General features: G+C 44.3%; 1 protein-coding gene across 14 annotated transcripts in view; it reads right to left on the bottom strand.

The window, feature by feature from the left end:
• Window positions 1-216: 216 nt before the first annotated feature.
• Window positions 217-20,546, bottom strand: part of eya1 (EYA transcriptional coactivator and phosphatase 1) — a 60,752-nt gene continuing 40,422 nt past the window's right edge. For 9 of the 14 annotated variants that reach the window (XM_046371715.1, XM_046371713.1, XM_046371717.1 and 6 more), the window contains 9 exons: window positions 20,031-20,173; window positions 19,216-19,299; window positions 15,712-15,801; window positions 6,536-6,594; window positions 6,258-6,418; window positions 5,918-6,032; window positions 5,450-5,571; window positions 4,593-4,693; window positions 217-2,395 (listed from right to left, as the gene is read on the bottom strand). In XM_046371715.1, coding sequence (XP_046227671.1) covers window positions 2,315-2,395; window positions 4,593-4,693; window positions 5,450-5,571; window positions 5,918-6,032; window positions 6,258-6,418; window positions 6,536-6,594; window positions 15,712-15,801; window positions 19,216-19,299; window positions 20,031-20,173 — 956 coding nt within the window. In that variant the 3' untranslated portion in view covers window positions 217-2,314. The remainder of the gene's footprint in view (window positions 2,396-4,592; window positions 4,694-5,449; window positions 5,572-5,917; window positions 6,033-6,257; window positions 6,419-6,535; window positions 6,595-15,711; window positions 15,802-19,215; window positions 19,300-20,030; window positions 20,174-20,546) is intronic. The other 5 variants (XM_046371716.1, XM_046371714.1, XM_046371718.1 and 2 more) reach the window with 1 other exon arrangement.

Below are 20,546 nucleotides of genomic sequence, written 5' to 3'. Positions count from 1 at the left end.
AGGCCGGTGACATCAGTGTCAGTCTCTGGATACTGGGGGCAGATACTAACATTATTCCAGTAATATCAACACACAATGGAAAGTGCAAAAAAAAAGACATTAAAAAAGTGCGATCAGGTCTTTAAAAAATGTGTATTTTACTGTAAATGTAAATTTTTAAATATTATGTTCACGTTGTTTTAAATAAAAAAAAAATCAGAGGGCAGCATGTAACAGTTCACAAATCAGTTTTATTAATTTAAACACAATCAAATAATAATGTCAAAAACATCTGTACACATATTTTGCAGACACAACAATCTTTTGCATTTCACAATGAGGCCCATGTAGTGTAAAGTATTTCCAGTTTGCATTTATGATTGCAATAATAAAAAAAAAAGCGTGATGTATGAATCTATAAAACATTTTGCTCTATTTACCTACCATTACCTTGATCTAGCAGCAATATGTAGATTCCCCCAGAGTGCAGGGGGAAAGAAGTTGTTTTGAGAAGATGGGGGTGGAGGTGTATACTGGGGGGAGAGAGGGATCAAAACTGAAATGTAAAGGCTAACAGTGACCATGTGCAAAGGAGGGAAAAACTAGAAACACAACGAATCGGTTTCTGCTTAAGAAATTCACAGTCGATAGCACATGTCCTGTATGTTCACAAACCCCTCAAAGTTAGTGGCTTTTCTCTCAGCGTTAATTATGGTTTCCCCATCCACAGATGTAGAAGCGTTATGAAAAGGGCTTCACGTGTTTCAGCTATTTCAAACAGGGACACAGAATGTATTTTCAAAGTCGAAATAAAAACACTACATCATACAAAATTACGCTCGCTGTACAAGAGTTGTTATAGCGCTTGTATAAAAGATAATAAAACCTATTCAAGCCTGCTTTTTGAAATGTCAGATTTATTCAAATTAGTTGTAAAATGGCTCTCGGGAGTTTTCTCACTTTCATGCCATATCCGAAACCCTCACCAGAATTAAGATGGCTTCCAAACGTATGGGGTCAGGGCTGCAAGCTGGTGAAACGCCATGTGGACACAAGGTGTGAGCTACCTTTCTGACTAACTAAAAAAACAAAAATCCTTTAAAACATGAATCCGAACAGTAGAGGAGACCTGTTACGCTGTATCAAGATGTGACTGAAGTTTCCTGCAACGACGAGAAACATCACAGAATCAAATGAAAGGTCATTGACACTTGACATCCATGCTTTTGGTCTTGACAAAACGATTTATCACAAAATCCCATTATCTACATATTAGTTTACTGAACAAAAAACTTGAACACATCAACACTTTCAGACGTCGCACAAGCTTGCGCGCCACGCGATGCCTTTTAATTATTATTTTTTTTTACTTCAATGAAAAAGCATTGCCACCTTTCAAGAGCACGTACCTAAATGAATATAGGAAGGAATAGTCCAGTGATTACAAACTTAAACACACAAAAAAGATTTCCTCTATACACGATTGTCTCAGCATTGTAAATAAAGTTTTTTGTAATTTTCTTAAATTATTAGAAAACCCCTTTTTTCTTGTTTCTTCCATAAACGTCTTCCTCTCGCTGCGGTGGAAATCAACAGTACGTTGTAAAAGGCACGAGTCTTTTGTTGTCGAGGTACCTTCCCAGTGGCTCGGTGCCACTCACAAAGTCTCCGTTCATAAATAAGAAGCACAGGACCCCCAGGCCGACAGTTAACAGAGGAGCAGTCGCTTTGTCTGCCTGTCCCATGAGGGGGGGGGACTAAAAAGTGTGCAGACGGATAAGGATCAGACTGGGACGTGAGGCGAAGAGCAAAGGGAAGAGCAAGAGGGACGGAGACATGTCACCACCAGTAGTCGCGGGCATGTGGGTTTACTGTAGCTGAGTTCTGTGGCGAGGTGAGGCGAGCAGGCGAGGCCATCAGTAGCTCTGCTCTCCTCACAGGTGTGAACCCTGACAGAGTCCCGGCATAAACAGGGAGCCGTAAAACACTTTGACAGCTTCAGAAAGCGGCCGATTCACAGTAACCAGGGCAAGCAGCTGCAGCGCCGTAAATTCACCTCTCTCCTTCACTTCCAGAAAGGAAAAAAAAAAAAAAAGTTTAGGGTTAAGACGAAGTGTGACCGTATGTCAGCACATTAACCGTGTGCTCTGCCTGTTTTCCCCCCGCAGTTCTCCTCTTCTTCTCTTCCTGTGGAGTGGAAGACAGACGCCAGGCAGCACAGGGGGGCCTTTTCTGAGCTGCAGGGCCTGCGGCAAGCGTGAGACGGGGCTGGAGGGCGAAGGTGAAAGGGTGCAGGGTGCCGAGGCGGAGCAGGGTGTACGATGGTGGTGTAGTGCTACAAGTACTCCAGGTCTAGGGCATGGTGGAGGGCCATGAGGTCTGAATGGCTGGAGATCCTCCAGAAGGGCATGTTGTGCTGTGGGAGGAATACAAACATCATCATCATCATTGTTAATTAACATACTGGGCAAAAAAAAAAAAAAAAAAGATAAATCCTGTACATTTTTGGGAGACAATAATCCTTAGGAGAAGTCACAGAAAATGAAGGTAAACTACAAAATTTTAATCTCTTCTGCCAAGATTTGTTTCATGTTTTTTTAATCGTTATATGTGTGACCTTTTTCACTGTTTTCTAATAGCTGAATAGCTGAATGAAGATCAAAAAATTATGTACAAATGAATAAATATTGAAAATAATTACTTGCAGTGCACCTTAGCACTCGCAGTGACTGCTGCAGCTATGACCACTGAATGAGAGGAGTAAGCCTGGTCCATCCACCAGGAAAAGCAATCATATCAATAACACACCTCGACTGCTCCTCTTGCTCCCTTGTGCCTGCGTCTCTGTAGCCAAATAGTACATTTGTACCTCGAGCTAATTTCTCTCCTGCATCAACGTGCACTTTTATATCACCAAACTAATCCAGTGGCTGTCTTCAGCCTCAGCAGTAATGAACTCCCCACAGTGTCTTTTGAACGAACCTCCTGCCTGCCAGTGTGTGTTCAGGACAGTGCAAATGAGCTGTTGTTCCCAAGCAGAGGACGGGGCAGAAACCCGAGTCGCAGAGAATGAAAGGAGCTTGTCAGGTAGAGTCCTCAGCTCCTCAGTGTGTGGAGCCCATTACCCTCCCCTTATCAAAGGTATGGCCTCTCCCAGGCATATGTTCCGCTTAGGAGAGCCTGCACTGACCCTTAAAAAGCTCTTTGCTTTTTGTTTTGTAAATTGTCTTTGCTTTTAAGTTTAAAAGCTGGAGATGTTATCTCTGCTTCTCTCCCAGGCGATGGTAATAACTGAAGGCAGAATTGTTTCAGGGATTGTGGATTTTTTTTTTTTTTTTAAGATGAAGGAATGAGGGCCGAGAGAACTTTCAGACATTTGCTTTTGTAGTTCCACACAGTGTCACGTCTGATATGCGCCTCCTGACAGGTGAAATTGTCGTGTTATTTCACGTCCTCTCTGATGTTGACACAGAAACCTTTTACCGCATGCCGTGTCGTGGGACTCGCACCACTCAGACGGGGGGAGGGGGAAAAAAACGCCTTATCCTCTCATCAGTGTCACACTCCAACAACTCAAGACTGAGTAAAAATATTTGCATCTTTTTTCCACAATCATCCCTCAAGACCATATTCCCAGGGTGTGTTGGCTTTTCATAATACAGAGCTATAGCTTTACACGGTTTTCCAGGGCAAAGGCTGCTACTTCCTCCTAATCGCTGCCTAATCACTCTTCATCTGTCCTCACGCTTCTACTCATTGTTTACTGAGAAACAGGTGAAAAAGGAGCTGGAGGCTTTTCAGGGGGAAACTCCGTGTCTTCACGCTGACACTGCAGCTCACCAAAACTGTCAGTGAAATATGCTCTTGCCCTCCGCTGATTAATTTGCTAATGAACGTGTTGGCTGCGTGCGACTTGCATGCGGCACTTGGTTTACATCCAAACTTGGCAGAAATACTGAATACGCAAATCGTGGAGCAAGAGCCAACAGGTAACATAAAAAGGGCAACGTCAGATGTCAGATTCGTCAGAACAGATACTGTCATGTTTCCTGAGAGAGTACGGGAGATGTTGGCTTTGCGCCTTTCTTGATCCGTGCCGTGCTAACAGGCTTGTCACTGCAGTAGATATTTTAATTTCGTCAACAATGATTTAAGGCTCCTTTATGTGTGCTCTATTTACGATGCGCCTTCAACATGCCTGAAAAGGCCTGCCTTGCATTACACATACAGCATTCAAACTGCTCAGGGCACCGAGCAACAATATATAATTATGCCATCTCTCCCCTCCCCTGCTCTGTAAACCTGAGATGGTGGAGGAAGAGCACTGATTACACACTACAGACTTTCTCTCTTGTACTCGGATGCCCTTTAAGAGGATAAACGAATGAAAGTAAATTAAGACTGTTGAGAGCTGGAGCGCCGATTCCTTTCTTTTGAAAGGTATGGCAGGTATGTTTTGTGTTGTTTAAGCATTCATAATGAACTCCTGACCTCCCAGAAAGTAATCACGAGACAAGTCCGAACATTATCGGCACGTATTCTTCAAAGGTTTTCACCAGATGACTGTGCGTATACAGTACGTGCTATTTATGTATTATTCCAAGACTTCTTACCTTTTTTGAACCTTGCTCCTCTTCCACACCATCTCCGACAACAATGTAAACAACTTTCCTCCCGAACCTTTGAATTACTCTCTCGAAGCAGCTCTCCTTCCCTGTGGAGGAGTCGAGAGCACGATGTTAGCAGAGCGTTGGAAACAGATTCACAGGCACATGGACACTGGCAGGGAAAACACACTAAATGCTGTCAAATTGATTTAAAGGCAGAGGGTGACAAGAGCCCCTTTAAAAACGCCACATGTACAAAATGGGTGAGAGTGTAAACACTTTGAGCTCAGCAAGGAGGTGTGATAAGATCAGCCCTCAGATACAGACAGTCTGAAAAGCATTAACTTCGCCCTGCTCCTCCTCAAACATGGTACAAATGGTTAAATCACTATTGCATGTTGGGGGGACCAGTCGTCCCCTTAACGATCTGAGGAACCCTGAGCTACGCTCAGCACCAACCCTGTACTGATGGGCCTGAAAGTGGTGCAGGAGTGAAGCTTGATGTTTATTTTGAATTTGAAACAGTGAAGAAGGGGAAGGAGTGGAGGAAAAGGGGGCAGGGGGGTCGTGTTGCTGTGGAATGACATAAATGTGCAGAAGTGGTTTCATATGCAGAGACTGAACAGGAGAGGCCTGGGGAGGCCCAGCACAGGCCCAGCTCCAGGAAAATAATCCCAGGCTGATTAGGCCTAGTCCTTCATAGAAGAACATCAACCCTCTCCGATGACTCAATCTCCCACACCATCCACTGTCCTCTGCCTCTGTCCGCTCATTGAGGTAGCACAAATCTTTCAGCTGTTTACACTCAATAAGCTAAAATAATAAGCTTTCACGTCCCAAAGACTGCAAAACACGACATTTACCTATTTTGGTTGCACTATAAATATTCTCGATAGGAAAGACGATTCCCAAGCCGTAGAGCAGGACCTTAGCCAGGGCAGGGATGAGCTGCGTGGTGGTCACCAGGATATTCACACAGTTTGACCTAAAGTAGAGACAGAGGAGGGGAGTGAAGGGATGACATCATTCTAAATCACTCCAAGGGAGGACAAAAGAAAACACAGTGTGCAGAAAATAAAGACACTGCAATGTATCAGTTGTATATAACATGTCCTGCGATGAAGAATTGGATCTCAGTTCCTTTTTAAAGTCAGGCCTCTTAGCACATTTATCTTTCAAAATCAAAAGAAAAAGCCTTTACAAAAGACAAACTGGTGCATTGGTGTTTTCTTTAATAGCTCGGGAGTATGGAGTTGACTTATTTACACCACATGTGAGTTTATATATGTGCGGTGTGGGACTGGGTACAATTTTCCTCACTGAAGTCCTACCTTGAGTGGATTAATGTTAGTGCTTTCAGTGCCAGTGTTAACCAGGAGTCCGTCAAGGCTTCAATTTCTGCTCGCAATTGCAACCAGGCTTCCCTTTTGGCTGGGCCCAGCAGACCTGAAACGCAGGGTAACATTGTTTGGGTTGGACCAGCCCTCCGAATACCACTGAAATTTTCAAAATTTACCCTGACCAAGTGGTGTGGCAAGCGTGCTTTCAGAACACACACATGAACAAGCGCAAACACTCGCAGAAACGCCCACATAATGAGGGCACGTACTTCTGCAAACTTATTTCTACACGACATATTTGCACAGAACAGCGCTGCTAGTTGGGGATTACCTCCAACGTTATTTTTGTAGGTGGTGTAGATTTCTTTTACTCGTCGGTAGCGGAAGGCCAGTTTTCTCATCCAGTCCACACCTCCCCGCACGCCTGTGGCCAGACATAAATTGGCACTGGTCGCTGCTGCGTGGAAACCGTCAGCGCCGAAGTTATACGTACTGAGATGAAGACAAAGAAAGAATCTGTCAGCACATGCTGTTTCGGAGTGGCTGCTTGCAAACGCCGCAGTTTATTTTGACTCTTCAAACAAGAGTGAAAGTGTGCCAGTGTTGTACCTCAGATCCTGGCCGTTGTCATCGGAGGACACGTCGTCGATATGTACCTGGTCACATTCCTGGAAGACACCAGACGTACACTTTGAGTAATGCAGGATTCACACACTATTAAAGAAATACACGCAATATACTACAATGTAGAGAGGGTTATTTCTTGGGAAAGGACATTCCCCACATGTTCCAGGTCATTTTTCACTAGAAACAACATATTTATTCAGGAATTTGTGCTTTGGCTGGACACCACTGTCTTAATCCCCTTCGCCTTGATTTTCTCTTTATATCCTTTTGAATCAGTTCACCACATTTTGCCTCCCCTGTGCCCCCGCCAGCTCTGTCCAAACAAACACTAACCCCATCATCAGTCAGAAGAGTCTACTACCACTAGAGGGGTCTAAAGATATGCGCACCCACAGACATAACCAATTAAGTCTCAATCCAGCAACTCCAACCACTACCCAGGTTGACATTTGGACAGCTATGTATGTCTGTTAGTACTAATATATATATATATATATGTATATATGTATATATATATATGTATATATCCCTAGAGTAGAAGGACAGAAGGATGTATGCAGGCTAGCTTTGGCACTAATGGTCTGTGCTTGTGTATGTGTCTAAGTATGAGTGTGTGCATCTCTAAACATATGTGTGCACTCCTCTTCCCCTTTGGGGGTGCCTGACTCCTCTTGGAAAGGTGGAAGGATTCTGCAACTCTGCACTGATTCCACTGGTACACAGTAACACAATCCAGACTTTCTGGTAAATGTAACCTACTAGAAAAATTGAACCTGATGCTAACCGCCAATGAAATTATGACCTCTGATTGCTGCTGCGCCACACATCAACACAGCCCGGGGCCAGTCGGCCAGGCAGCCGGCAAAAGAGCGCAGCTGAAAGCAGACTGAAAATCTGTTATTAGTTTTCCATTTATAGGAGAGCTCAGTGCCCCCCCACCCCCATCCCCTCAGCCTCCTCAGGCAGCTTGAAATGTGAGGGAGTGCTGCCTTGGCATTCACATCAACACATTTCACATGAGGAAGAGCACAGAAAGACTAACTAAGCGCCTTTTTGCTAAAAGTTGGAGTGGCTGGCGATTTAGCCAACAGAAGGCTGCATAATAGCTTTGTTGGGAGCAAAACAGTTTTGAAAGGAATGCGACATCAAACTCTCAATTTGTTTCAGTCAGCGCAAAATGAAAAACAGAGAGTGCATTTGATATCTCTATGAAGGAGTTTAAAGAACTTCTCTGGAAAGCTACAAGTTTTAAATTGGTTGTGTAACTGCCAAAAAGGTCAGTCTCACCTGTTTAAAGTTATGTGAGAAATAATAATTTCTCATGGAAATTGAAACTTGAGGAAGAGAATTCCTCTGGACTCAAGTATGAAAAATCCCTCACGATTTTTTAAGCTTTTTAATTAAGTTTCATCCGGCTGTTAAGACACCAAAACATAGAAAGGACTTCCTTGTTTTAAGTCAAACTAACCCAGGCCAAATGCTGACGTTATTGCATTCCTCTCTAATGCTAGTGCAGAGTAAGGGTAAGGGCTTTGGACTGTAAACCTTTTTTTTATTATTTTACTGGTTCCCCTCTGAACAAATTTTTCATCTCCCTGGATTTGTGGGGAGAGGGAGGGGAGAGCGACGTGAGGAGAAACTCAAACCAGCTGTTCTTTAACAGAATTAAAATCTTGACCCCCAACCTCTGCTCTAATGCAGCCATTCTCTCGCCAAGCCTCTCCCAGCAAGCCCTGAGATCCAAAGAGGAAAAGACTTTGACCCTGTGACCCCTCTCCCCTCCTCTCCGGGGCTCCGGCACCCCGATAAGGGGGTGGGAGGGTAAAGAGGTGGAGATGGTGGAAAGCAGCGGGTAAAGGCTGGGGGAGAGAGTCCAAAGTGACCTCACATGGAGCGAGTGCTCTAAAAGATGGGCTGCCAACTGGAGATGGGGTGAAGCTGGGGGCTCTTAGCTGCGCTGGCTTAATCTTCAGTTGAATAAAGCAGCAATTTGTCCCGGCTTGAAGATCGGCTGCCAACAAACTTGTGTATAATTTATGCTTGTAAATTACGTCCAAACTTTTTCTCAGAAGAGTACACAGAAGCACTGGTGTACGTAAGTAGCAGAGGCATGTCTGTTTGTTTAGGTCAACAAAAACAGCAGCATGGCTTAAGCGCCTCATAAAACCTTCTTTCAAAGACCTCTCATTCTGGTGCAAGTGAGTGGAATGCTTCTATTATCCAGTAATTACCTGCTGCTGATGAATCGGACATAATCAGAGGACCGCCAAAGCTCCTACCACCTGTTTCACTTGGGTGGAGGACCATTCAGTTCCACTCGTTTGGCATATCATTCCCTAATTGTATGTTGTCTCCTGGATGACAATAGTTCCTCGTTGTTCCCATGTAATGTGTTTCTTTCAGATACTGACAGCCAGCATGGATCAGAACAGCCATTTGAGAACAATATTACTCAGCATGTTAATTATGAGCCTATTATAGGAGCCAGAGCAAAAACTCCAATGTGGCCCGAAACACATAAATATCTCAATAATTGGGCCTAACTGTGGTCATTATAACTGATTATGAATGATTTTTAATGGACTTTTCCAAACCCTCAAAGCTAATAAATACATCAAACCTCAACAAAGTGGTTCAAAAATAGAAGGGTTTGGGTTTTACAGTTTGCAAACCTGTAGCCCTTGCATTTCATTGTTTTGCATGTTTAATTCCGCAGATATTGTCGCTCTTAATCAACAGCTGAGCTTGTCTTGAATCCTCCACAGAAAAGTACTTGTGCTGTGAATAAGAAGGAAGGGGGGGCTGTAGCAGCATGCACAGACTCCAACAATTACTGTTCCCAGCTGGGGCTGGCATAAACCTCTGCACTGGCTTCCTGGGAAGACTGGGAGAGCTAATAGTGGAGGTGGCTGTGGGTAATGTCGTACAGTAACCCTTACACATACTCATTAGGAGCCACTTCTGAAAGCCTCGTAAACACCACAGAGCCATGGATGGTGCAGGTTCAAGTCAGTTAAGTAGAGTCGTATACCGGATACGTTGGAAAGAAACACTATGGAGCTGTGAATTTTACTAACTGGAGGCCTTGCTGAAGAACTCGGCATTATTAAACAGATTTTTGATGTGGAATCGAAATGGTGACAACCCTTGAGGCAAAGTAGCTCATTTAAATGCATGCAGGAAAAGGACTCATGAGAATTCACTTGAGAATTGACATGTTTCTGTCACAGAGTCAGTGGCAAGTTTGAAAGAAGAAATAATGACCGGCTATTATTTTGTTTGAACAACACCAAACACCAACAATGGAATGACTGGGCTTCAAAATGGTGGCACATTGAGGGGTAGTTTGAAAATTTCTCAGAAACTTTTGAACATCTCCTTTCCATCGAATCCCCCCTATTCTCCCCTCACCAAGCAAACAGCGCTCTCTCTAAAACCTACAATCACTGCTAACTCACACCAGATGTTCCTACTGTACTCAGGAGTGAAGACCCTCCACTAGAAGCCATCGCAATTACTCCTTATGCAAACACAACATCCCCCTGCTAAATTCATCAGCAACATTCCTTTCATTCATCTGAGCTGATACCAGCTACAGAACAGTATTTATCTGCACCGGAAAGACAGAAAAACACCAAGAAACGCACAACAATCGAAGACAGGATGCTTCTATACCTCAGGACGCTTCCATCTCTACATCACTCTCTCTTCCTCTCCCTGTCTCTCTGTCTGTCTGCGGAAAACTCTTCACTGTGGAGGAGGTTATCAGAGCCCTCTTTGTTCCCTTGGCATCTGTCATTAAGCAATCAGTGATGACGGCCCGAGTCTTCCTGTAGCCCTGGAAAGAGCTCAGAGTGGTGACTGCAACAGTCAGAGGCAGGCAGAAGAAAGATGGGGTGAATCAAAAGTGCGTGTTATCAAAACACAGAGGCCCATGCTATCCAAGCTAACTCTTTGACCTGTCTTTTTCCCATGAAGGTCTTGGTCTCTGCCACACAGACAGTGTCCACTTTTTATATACCAGCTGCCCCACTCACTCTAGCTCATCTTCTCTCTCAGGTGAGCAGATGAAGTGGGGGTGGGGTGGGGGGTCAAAACCACAGTGTGAGCGATAACAGCCATCATCACAGCATTCCTTGTCACCCTACAGGCTAATGCCATGTGAAAAAGGCTCATCCATGGTTCGCAGGTTCTCAATACCGCCACTTCACCGGCAGTGGCTGTCATCCCCCCCGCGGTCTGTGACCCCCAGCAACTTCCTTCTCCGTTCCCACCACAGCAACCCTGTCTGGGGGGAAAAGTAGGAGGGTGCAGATGGGCGAGGGTGGAGGGGGGTGGGGGGCTGTGATTACCTGAGGGGTCAAAGACAGGATGTGGGTAACAAAGGGAGAGTTCTTCGAACCCACTTCATTCCAATCCACAATCTGTGCTTGAACAGCCATGGAATTCAAACAGCAGCACCAAACAAAGCACAGGTATAGGAAAGTCCATGCTGGTTTTACAAAAATTCACACGATCGGGAGAGGGGATCCAGAAGTGTGTTTGCTCAAGAACAGACTGAATTTGAACAAAGCGATCCACAGAAGCACCGTCGTAGCAACTGGAAAAGCTGGAAAAGACAGAAACACCACTGCGGCAGGCAGCGAAAAGTATAAATTAGCTATGTGTGATGGATGAACTGCTTCTCATTATTTCCTATTTTCGGTGCTGCAAGTCCAAACCACACCTCAAGGAGAGCGAAATTAAATGCAATATCAAATCTCCGTCATTTCAGCATTTTTCCCCTGCAACAAACGCATCCATAGAGAAAGAGTTTATTCTTGCCAAGTGGAGTGTTGTTTGGACAAATCTGTGCAAGTTTCTGTTCTCCTCCTCCTCAGATGACGATGCAGGTGCTGCGTCTCCCACTTTAATTCAGGACAAGAAATGTATTCTTAACTATCATCATTTGTCACCAGACAGTAATGTTATATTTTCCAAGCACCCTCAACCCCTATTGGTACATGAGTCGGCTGTGTTAGGATGGTGGGTAAAGGGTGGGGGTGGGGTGGAGCTCTGTGGAGTGAAGACTGACAGGGTGGCTTTGAAACCTCCACTTTCTCTCTGTAGTCTTTCCAAAACACATCACAGGCTCCGCCTTGAGACGTGATGGAGTTATGTCGAGGGGCTTGACTGAAATGCTGCATCAGTGGCCAGGCAAATGATGGAATACCCACATCAGTGTGTACAGACCTGAGAAAGCCCATCTGAAAAAATATACTGTGTATGAAAAAGTCTTTTTCAGTTTGCACTTTGGTCTCATCAGCATACTGTTATGTTGGTGCCATGGAAATATAAACAAAAATCTGTGTCACAGAGCTACAACGTTAATTGGCAACTAATCAGCTGATTCAATAAAAAGCACGGTCAGCATTATGTTCCTCCTTACTGGGAATAAAACTACGACATTAACTATCAAGGAAAACACTAAAAGCTACCAATCATGAGCACAGGATCTGATTCTGTACAGTGGGACATAAAACCAACAGAATGGCTCCACAGTAAGAGGCTCTGGAGGGCCATTTCAGCCACTAGGAAAAGGTAACCATGCGTTTCACAGCATCTCTCATTAACAGGCAGCCCCTGGGTGAGAGTGACAGAGGAGGTTTCAACCCTGCGACTGTAGGCTGGGAGCTATAAAAGGCACTCAGCCCACGGTGTCACCGGGTTGCTCTGCAGGTATATGTGTGAGTACGAGTGTCTGTGGGTTGTGTTCATATGGTTCACAGTGCATGTGCGTAAAAGTGTGTGAGCGAGATTGCTGCACACAGCATGGAGGCATCAGTGGACTAATTTAAAATGTTCCCACCTTTTGAGACCTCTCCCCCCTTTCTCCCTGTGAGTGCTTTGCCCCCGTGCCCTTTATCCTCCAGACAGGGAGGGTTGTTTTCTCACCCAGGGAAGGGGGAGACCGCAGCCCCCGTACCCCACTGAGAGGGGAACACGGGGGGGTTCGGCCAGAGCGAGAGAGGCCCCTGGTTCCCACATACTGCTCGGCGTTAGCGTTTGGGCTGCAGCAGCGCACCTACAGTAAACTCACACCCTGAGTCACAGCAGAGCTGTCAGTCTTCCCAGTGAGCTCAGCCTCAGTGGACATCATTATACACATCTCTTCAGACCATCAATTAACTCCACGTTCAACCCCACACCACAGTGCTGTATGCTGAATGCTGCATACATATATATATATATATGAAAAACAAAACAAAAAGATGAAGTGAAGGACAAATCTTTTAAAAATATATTATTCACTTTGACAGAGCGTAATTCTGAAAATTCAATAAAAACAATATGGAATTATTGATGCTACCTTTCCATTAGGATGTTAGTTTTAAGAAATTACATAAACTATTGATTTTGTATCAAGTTTTGTTTTAGATATACCATTGATTATATGTTTATCTGTCTATCTGAAACTATTGAAATACAACTTCTTCTATCAGGAAAATTAATACAGTGGACATCACATCAATAGGGATCATGTTGCGTCGAATTACTTTCCTAATACTTCCCACAGTGAGAGCATTTTTGATGATAAAAACAGATTGTGTTCTTCATACGCCCGTCCTTTAAAGGGCTGAGAAGCAAATGGTTCGTGCGGGAAGATCGATCGAGAGATTTGTGTGTGTGTGTGTGAGGTTTGGGGGTTGGTAGGGGAAGTCTTTCGGGGTGGTGCAGTATTTCTGAGATGCACCTTCAATAATCTCTAACGGTGAATGAAAAGAGAGAGCGCTGATCCAGAAAAGGTTAGAGGATACTGAGGGAGAAAGAGAGAGGGAGAGACGTACGGGTGAAACTGATCCCTGTTGACCCCTTCGGCATGCCCTCTTTCTTTTTATGACTTTCCTCTGAATCGTCACTCACCAGCTCTATCAACACGGTTCAGCCTCCATTCTCACACACACACACACACACACACACACATCACACACAAGGACTAAAGCGTTCGCTTTGACTACGACAGGCTGAGCCCGATATTATGCGAGTTTAGAGTTTAGAGGCTTGCTAACAGCCCTTCCGCATTTGAAATATTAAAAACGATTAATTTGCCTTAAAAACATTTTAATACAAGCAAAGTAATCTGGGACTGCACAGAGATGGAAGCTATTTAACATCGAACTGGGTGTGCAGACGTTGGCAGGACAACAGTGTTAAGACTTAGATGGACCACTCACACTCTCACACACACACACACACACACACCGTTAGGCCACTGACTCTGCACCTGTGTTTCTGCACAGCCTCTGGGGTCTCCCTTTATGGCTTAGACTAAATTAGATGGACCATATGCATTTCTGCACATGCTTAAATACATAACTGCTGCTGGCTGCGGTATTTATAGTTGGACTCTATTTAGCTCTATCTGAGATGGAGGACTGTAAATCAGCAGAGAGGAAACACAACTGGTTAGGCGTTGCTGAGAACTGGCGCTTAACGCTCAGACTGGCCCAGCTCAGTTTAAGAGGAGAGCTCAATATGCCTTCAAGGGAATGTCACTCCTCCGCTGGTAGGATTGTTAATGACAGCCACTGCACCGTCTGCAGAGTAGTCTTTACATTGGACATCCTAAAAAGCATTCTTGCAGCAGACCACAGACTGCTATTTCAGTCCCAACACTGCTGTAGTCCTCGCTGGAAAAAATCAAAAGCTTTAAAGTGTCAAAACAAAATCTAATAATTTCGTTGTTGAGACAGAGCAGGAGAAAATATACGCGTTGCTTTTTTAAATAATTTTATAAGGAGTCTGAGCTGCCAATTCATCTGTGAACAGTTTCATCACACATGAAAAGAAATCAAAACACGGGACAGATGTTGAGCAAAAACCACATTTAAGCGTCGTCACAAACTGCCGTTTTTTCAAATGATTGGGGCACATCTATTAAATAAAGTGCAGCTACAATGGATTCGACATGGCTGAAGCATAAGGAAATATTTAACCAGCCAATTGCAGCCAATTAACTTTGATCATGAAGACTGCGTTTGGAATCTCAGTCACTCGTCTGTCTGGAAGAATATGAACATTTTCCTCCTCTGTGTCTCTCTCTCTCTCACCCCACATTTTTTTCTCCTCCTTCTTAGGTTTGCTTCGTGTAACACAGCCGAACATGGTGGTGAGTAATGAGACTTGGCAGACCGGCCACAGATCTCTTCACACTTAAGTATCAAACAAAACATTTCCTCTACTGTGAGGTCAGCATAAAGCAGGACACTGAGGAAAAGCGCTGGGTCAGTGGGATCAGATTCGCTGGGAGAAAGAGCCTGAGGAGGCAGGGACAAATATCCCAAAGATAAAAACTCGATAAAATGGTTGACAGAGAACTGGATAGAGTCGGAGCTGAGGGAGACAGCACTGAGGTAAATTGCTCTGTTTATTGCTAAATGTGATGAGCACTGATAGTTTGCTGGGTTTAACATCTGGATCTGGAAAGAGGGAAGCTTCATGTCTGTGAATGTGTGTATATTTCTGAACAAATGTGGCACACATTTCTCTCCACAAACAGTGGTCTTTCACCTCTCCCCAGAGCCATGCAGACGCTCAGACACCCAACCACCTACCCACACACACACACACAGACACACCTCCCTACCCTTGATCCCTCTATTCCTGTGCCCCAGGGGAAGATTTCACACTAGATGTACATGAATCAGACGGGCAAAGAGGCGTAGGAGGGGAGGTGGAGGGGGGGGGGGGGGTTCACGCTGTGACGGAGGGCTCTGTGGTGTAGGTGGACAGCGACACCGAGCACACAGCACGACACTTGGGCAGACAGAGCGGCCACAGAAACACTAGAGCCTGACAAATTGAGCTGGCCGCTATGGGAGTGGGAAGGAGGTGAGGGTTGGGGGCAGGGTTGGTGACCCAAGAATGACGGAGACTGACAGCATGTAAAATTCATGGTATCCCCTGGGTTGCAGGGTAATACTTCACCACTATGAGACTGATAGGCTCGATGCTATGAAACTGTTGTCGCTGCCTTTTACTAAACTCTTCACGGACCGTTCATACGCTCCTGTTGAAATCATCACGTGATGAACGGAAGACATTTGTGCAAGTCAGAAAGACAGCTGAGGTGAAGAAAGCTTAAAGGAGAGAGAAAAACACCAAAAAAACAGACGCACCTCTAAGTCGTTAAAGAATAAGTGTGTGTCGGCCAAGTTGAAGATCATTTCCTCCATCCTCAGGCCTAATGATACAGATGTTGGCGGATCCTGAAAAAAACAACAAAATTACTATTAAATCAAAGAAAACTTAGAACATTGAGACAATTCTCTTTCATTTTGAACAACTTAATGTGAAACAACACATAATTCTCTTCCCTCTAAGTCGCTCAATTAACACAGAATCCCTTTAAATTCCTCAGCAGGCTCGTCCCATAAAAGAAGACATTAGGCGGACTTGAAAGTTTCAACCTCTGTTTACGACCCCTCCGAAAGGGACCAGAATAGTCATCAGAAATGCCACAGACTTGGATGAATGCAGTAAAAGCATGTCTCTTCTCAGGAGGGGTGGTCGATTTAGAAGAGTTCGGGTCACAGTCTCGTCGTAAATAGCTCATTCTCCACATACTTGTGCTGATGCATCATCTGATTGCTCTCAAAATGATAGATGAACGCAATTTCTCCCTGAGGCCACACTCTGAGGTCTTATTCAATAGTAAAAATCATTGAAATGCAAGATAAATACAGCTCCATGTATCGGGCACAGCTATATTTTTCCTTAAATCTTGATCTCCCTGAGTAATGTGACACGTGCTGTAATGGTGATAGGATTGCACTGTCTGTAAGATAATACCCAGAGAGGAGTGAACTACATTGTAAATAGTTAATGAGCCTTTGACAATGTGTGCAGTTTTCCTTTTAAAAAGATAATGAACAGGCAAAAAAGTCTTTGGCATATTTTCTTATGAGCGTTTATAAACATATGGGCCCTTTGTAATTATTCTTCACATGCTAACAAGATCCCTCAAAAACATTTATTTTAGAAAATCCGTTTCAAAACAACATACAAAACACTTTCTAATTAATTATCTAATTGAACAGAAGTGCTTTCATCCCTTTTTGTTGTTCCATAAATTATTTTTATCTGATCACTGATCAGCAGATTGTCTTCAGCAAAGGACAGACAATAGGAGGGTGCAGAGGAGGATTTTGTGCAGCTGGGTGAGACTGCATTAGAGATGGGCCAGGCAGCAGCAAAAGCAGGGATTACACAGTTAAACCACCTGAAGTCACACCTGAGCTTTCTACTGATTAGCTGTCACATCCCACAATGCTTATGTTTTCACTAAAATGACAGGGAACAAACCACACAAGTAGAGCTCAATCCCCACTTCCAGAGGCTTTCTCCTTCCTCTTAACCTCTCAGTTCGAATCAATCTTTCAGTCAGAATTCATCACAAATAATTAGCCTCCCACGTCAGCAGGCTACAAGCTCCCTCTCGCCCAGCCTCTGCTGCTGCTGGGTCATTTAGCGTTATGTGCCGGTTTGGTGGGAAAAGCCAGTCTTCTCTGGAGCAAGCGAATCCTTTCCAATTAAATCTAAACAATCAGTCAGTGAGGGAGTTAAGAATACAAGCAGGCCAGAAGGCCAAAGTGCTGCTGCTGTCATTGCTCCAGCACCACCTGTCCCGCGATGTCAGTGCCATCCACAGGGGCGCCAAGACCGCCACCCCCTCCCGCCCTACCTCCCTCCCTCTCAGCCCCTTACCAATAACAACCCCCCCCCCCCAATCCCCGCTCACTTTAAGCTCTGGCTCTGGCCAGCCCGATAGCAGCACAGCTGGCCTCAGCCATCAGCTTTATGGGGGTGAGCTGCCTTGATGCCAATTAAAAGAGCTGATAAGTGTGTTTATGTGTGTATGAGAGGAAGAAAAAAAAAAGTAGAGTCGGAGAGAGTGGGTGGGAGGTCACAGCGAGTGAGAGAAAGTGTGGATGTGCACTCAGATACACGTCTATTTATAGAGAGTAAACTGTTTTGTAACTTTTTTTGTTTATGCCACCAAGATCGGGATGACATGAATGGAGAGACGGTTTGGATGTTGTGGTGGATGAGTGGCTGTGGGGGATGTTGGTCTGCTTCACTTTCTTCTCTGAGGTAGTTTACAGATCTGTGTTTCTGATATGCTTTGAGGTAGCGTGCTCTGCGGTTGCTGTGAATAAGCATGTCTCCCTTTTATAATACTGCTTTAATGTGAGTATCAGCAGGTTGGGGCATGAGAGGAAGGCAAACTTAAAAAAAAGAAAAGGTGAAATTAGTAGAGGAGAAGGAAAAGAAGGAACAAAAAGAGAAAACAGAAAGTGGGAGGGACTCTAGCGGCTGTCACATCCCATATGAGCTCTGATGGAACGGACCCTTATGGAGTCAGGAGTGTTTCCTGTTCCAGACGAACACGCTGGAGACCATGTGTGTGTATGTGTGTGTGTGTGTGTGTTCATATGTACGTGTGTGTGTGTGTGGCTGTAGAGTCTCTCATCACTGAGCCACGGCTCCCTAAGCCTCTGCTCTCTCTTTACCCAGCATGCAGGGCCCAGAATAAAGTAAATAAACAGTGGAGGGTCGTGGGGCAGCCCTCTTTCACCCCAAAAACAAAACAGTGCCCCCATCAAACACCCCCTCATATCAGAACAAAGGCACAGAGCTCGGGCCGCAGACGCTGAGCTCTCTGACATACGAGGAGCAATATGTCATTTTTGACTTCAAAACCAGACACCTCCATAGCCAAAACAACCAGTGATTAGAAACGTTGCTCTCAGACAAAGTTTAGCCTTTTCAACATTGTGAATTTGTGAAGTTTTTTGTTTTTTATTTTAATCCATGTGTGCTACCTCTAAAAGGGAAAGGAAGAGTAGATGGTGCACTTTGAAAGCTATATAGAACGTATGACCTCAACAAAACCATGAGAATAGGATTATGGCTTATTTCCCAAATTGTTTGTTTTGAAAGTTTAAATTTAGAGAAGCAATTTACATGGAACAACAAATAGCAAAGCCTGGAAAAGTAAACTCTGTACTTTATAAGCATACACAGCAACATGGGATGGAAAATGACCTTTCACCGTTAAAATAATATATGTTTATTGATATTTATATATACATATGTAATGTGGTTTAATTTAAATCCTAATTAAAGCAATCTGAAGTTGACTTCTGTGTTCCAGTTTGAATTTTGACTGAATTACATTTGGTGGACTCAGTCTCCTGCCAAGGTCTCCAGGGAGATCCCTGCCTGAGAAGGATGGATTGAGAAGCACTTAATTAAACTAACAATGTGGCATTTCTGAAGGAGAAAGGAACACTTAAGATGTGTCAATAGACATCCAGAGTGCAACTGTTGTGAGCCCCTGCAGCCGAGCCCCGACCAGCCATGCATAGCTCCAACAGCTGCAAAGAGCAGTCGAATGCTTGCCAAGCCTCATCGGACCTATTAAAAAAAGAAACAATTATCTGTACATTGAGTTCTGCTCTGTCTTCTCACTGCGGACTCAAGGCACAGTGAAATCTATCCTCCACTCAATGGCCATTCCCCCCTACCTGACCTCTGATTTTTTTATTGTTTGTCCTTTTAATATTTATGTGTTTTGCTGATAAAGTGCACCGCTACTGCCCCAGTCTGATGTCACTCACCCGTCCATATCTGTTGGCATAAGAACCCGTAAGCAAGGAATGGAAAACGATGATTGTTTCATCCAGGTCCCAGATGAAAACTCGCTGGAGAGATGGGGGTGCGCAGGGGGAAGAAGGAAACAAAGAAAAACAGAGAGAAAAGAGGCAAAATCAATGGTGCACTCTGTAGGGCTGCAAGGTGATCCTCCTGGTCAATAGGCCAGGAGCGTGTATTTGTGCGCCACAGGGACCAGGATCCATTTGCTTGGGCTGGTCACCGCAACACTCCTCCCATCACCCCACCGCATGCTTTCCATCCCCTGCCCTTTACATTAGAGTAATCAATAGTGACAAACTAATTAACTTGATATGTTAACATGCCATGATGTCACTGCTATAATGGGCGTTATTATCCTCGTTCAAATTCATATCGTATTAATGAAGAGCCGTCTGAATTACCAAGAGTTTATTTTGACATATGGTCACCATCGAAGTGTTGCATATCTCGTGGCACAATGGCAGCGTGTGTCAAAGTGTCCAGTCTTTGATGACCAGAATATATATATTATTCACTTCAGCGATGACTCACTTAATCACATGCCTTATTATTTATTCACGAGGTATACACGAGCGCTTTATATATAAGATATGTTTAGTGATGTCATTTATTCCACAATGCATCAATAATGCATTTATAGGTAAGGAATCAAATCTTTAAGAATTAATGCCCATCAAGTGTTAAAGCTGGTGTGGCAGCCATATAGTAAGTGGATTAGTGACCATGTGCATCAGACAGGGCGAGGCTGTCTGTCGCCAAGGTAGCAGGCTCACCCTACCTCAAGGTCGGAGTCAGGCGGCGGTGATGGGTTGTTGTTCCTTCTTCCCCGGCCACGTGACTTTCCATCCGAGGCCCGGCGCAATCGATCCGAATCTGAATCTTTAATGGGGGTTGATGGACTGTGGATGGTACTGTACTCTACTGAAAGGAAGGAAAGAAGGAAGAAACAGAGTATAAAAGAGTGTATTGAAGATGAGCCTTTATTTGCTTTTAGCAGCTGAGTGTGAGCGGCCATTTGTCTTGATGCAGGACAGACAGCTTCCTGGGGACATTTCTAGTGATTATGCAGGCCTACAGGTAACAAACATATCATAAATCAGTCGCAGAACACATGCTAAAAGCTACTGTGCTCCATACTGATTTAATAAACAAGAGGTAACAGAGTGCATGCCAACTAAATAGCAAAGATGTCATTTATCTAAATTGGATGACTGTGTATGAAATTACATTTAGCTAAAGCCTGATGTTTTTGGTGTTGATTGATGACAACTGCAAATGCAGTCATAAAATTTTG

The sequence above is a fragment of the Scatophagus argus genome, chromosome 18 (assembly GCF_020382885.2).
Source record: "Scatophagus argus isolate fScaArg1 chromosome 18, fScaArg1.pri, whole genome shotgun sequence".
Classification (NCBI taxonomy): Eukaryota; Metazoa; Chordata; class Actinopteri; family Scatophagidae; genus Scatophagus; species Scatophagus argus.
The sequence above is the reverse complement of the archived record's forward strand: the minus strand, read 5'-3'. Positions and strand labels throughout refer to the sequence as shown.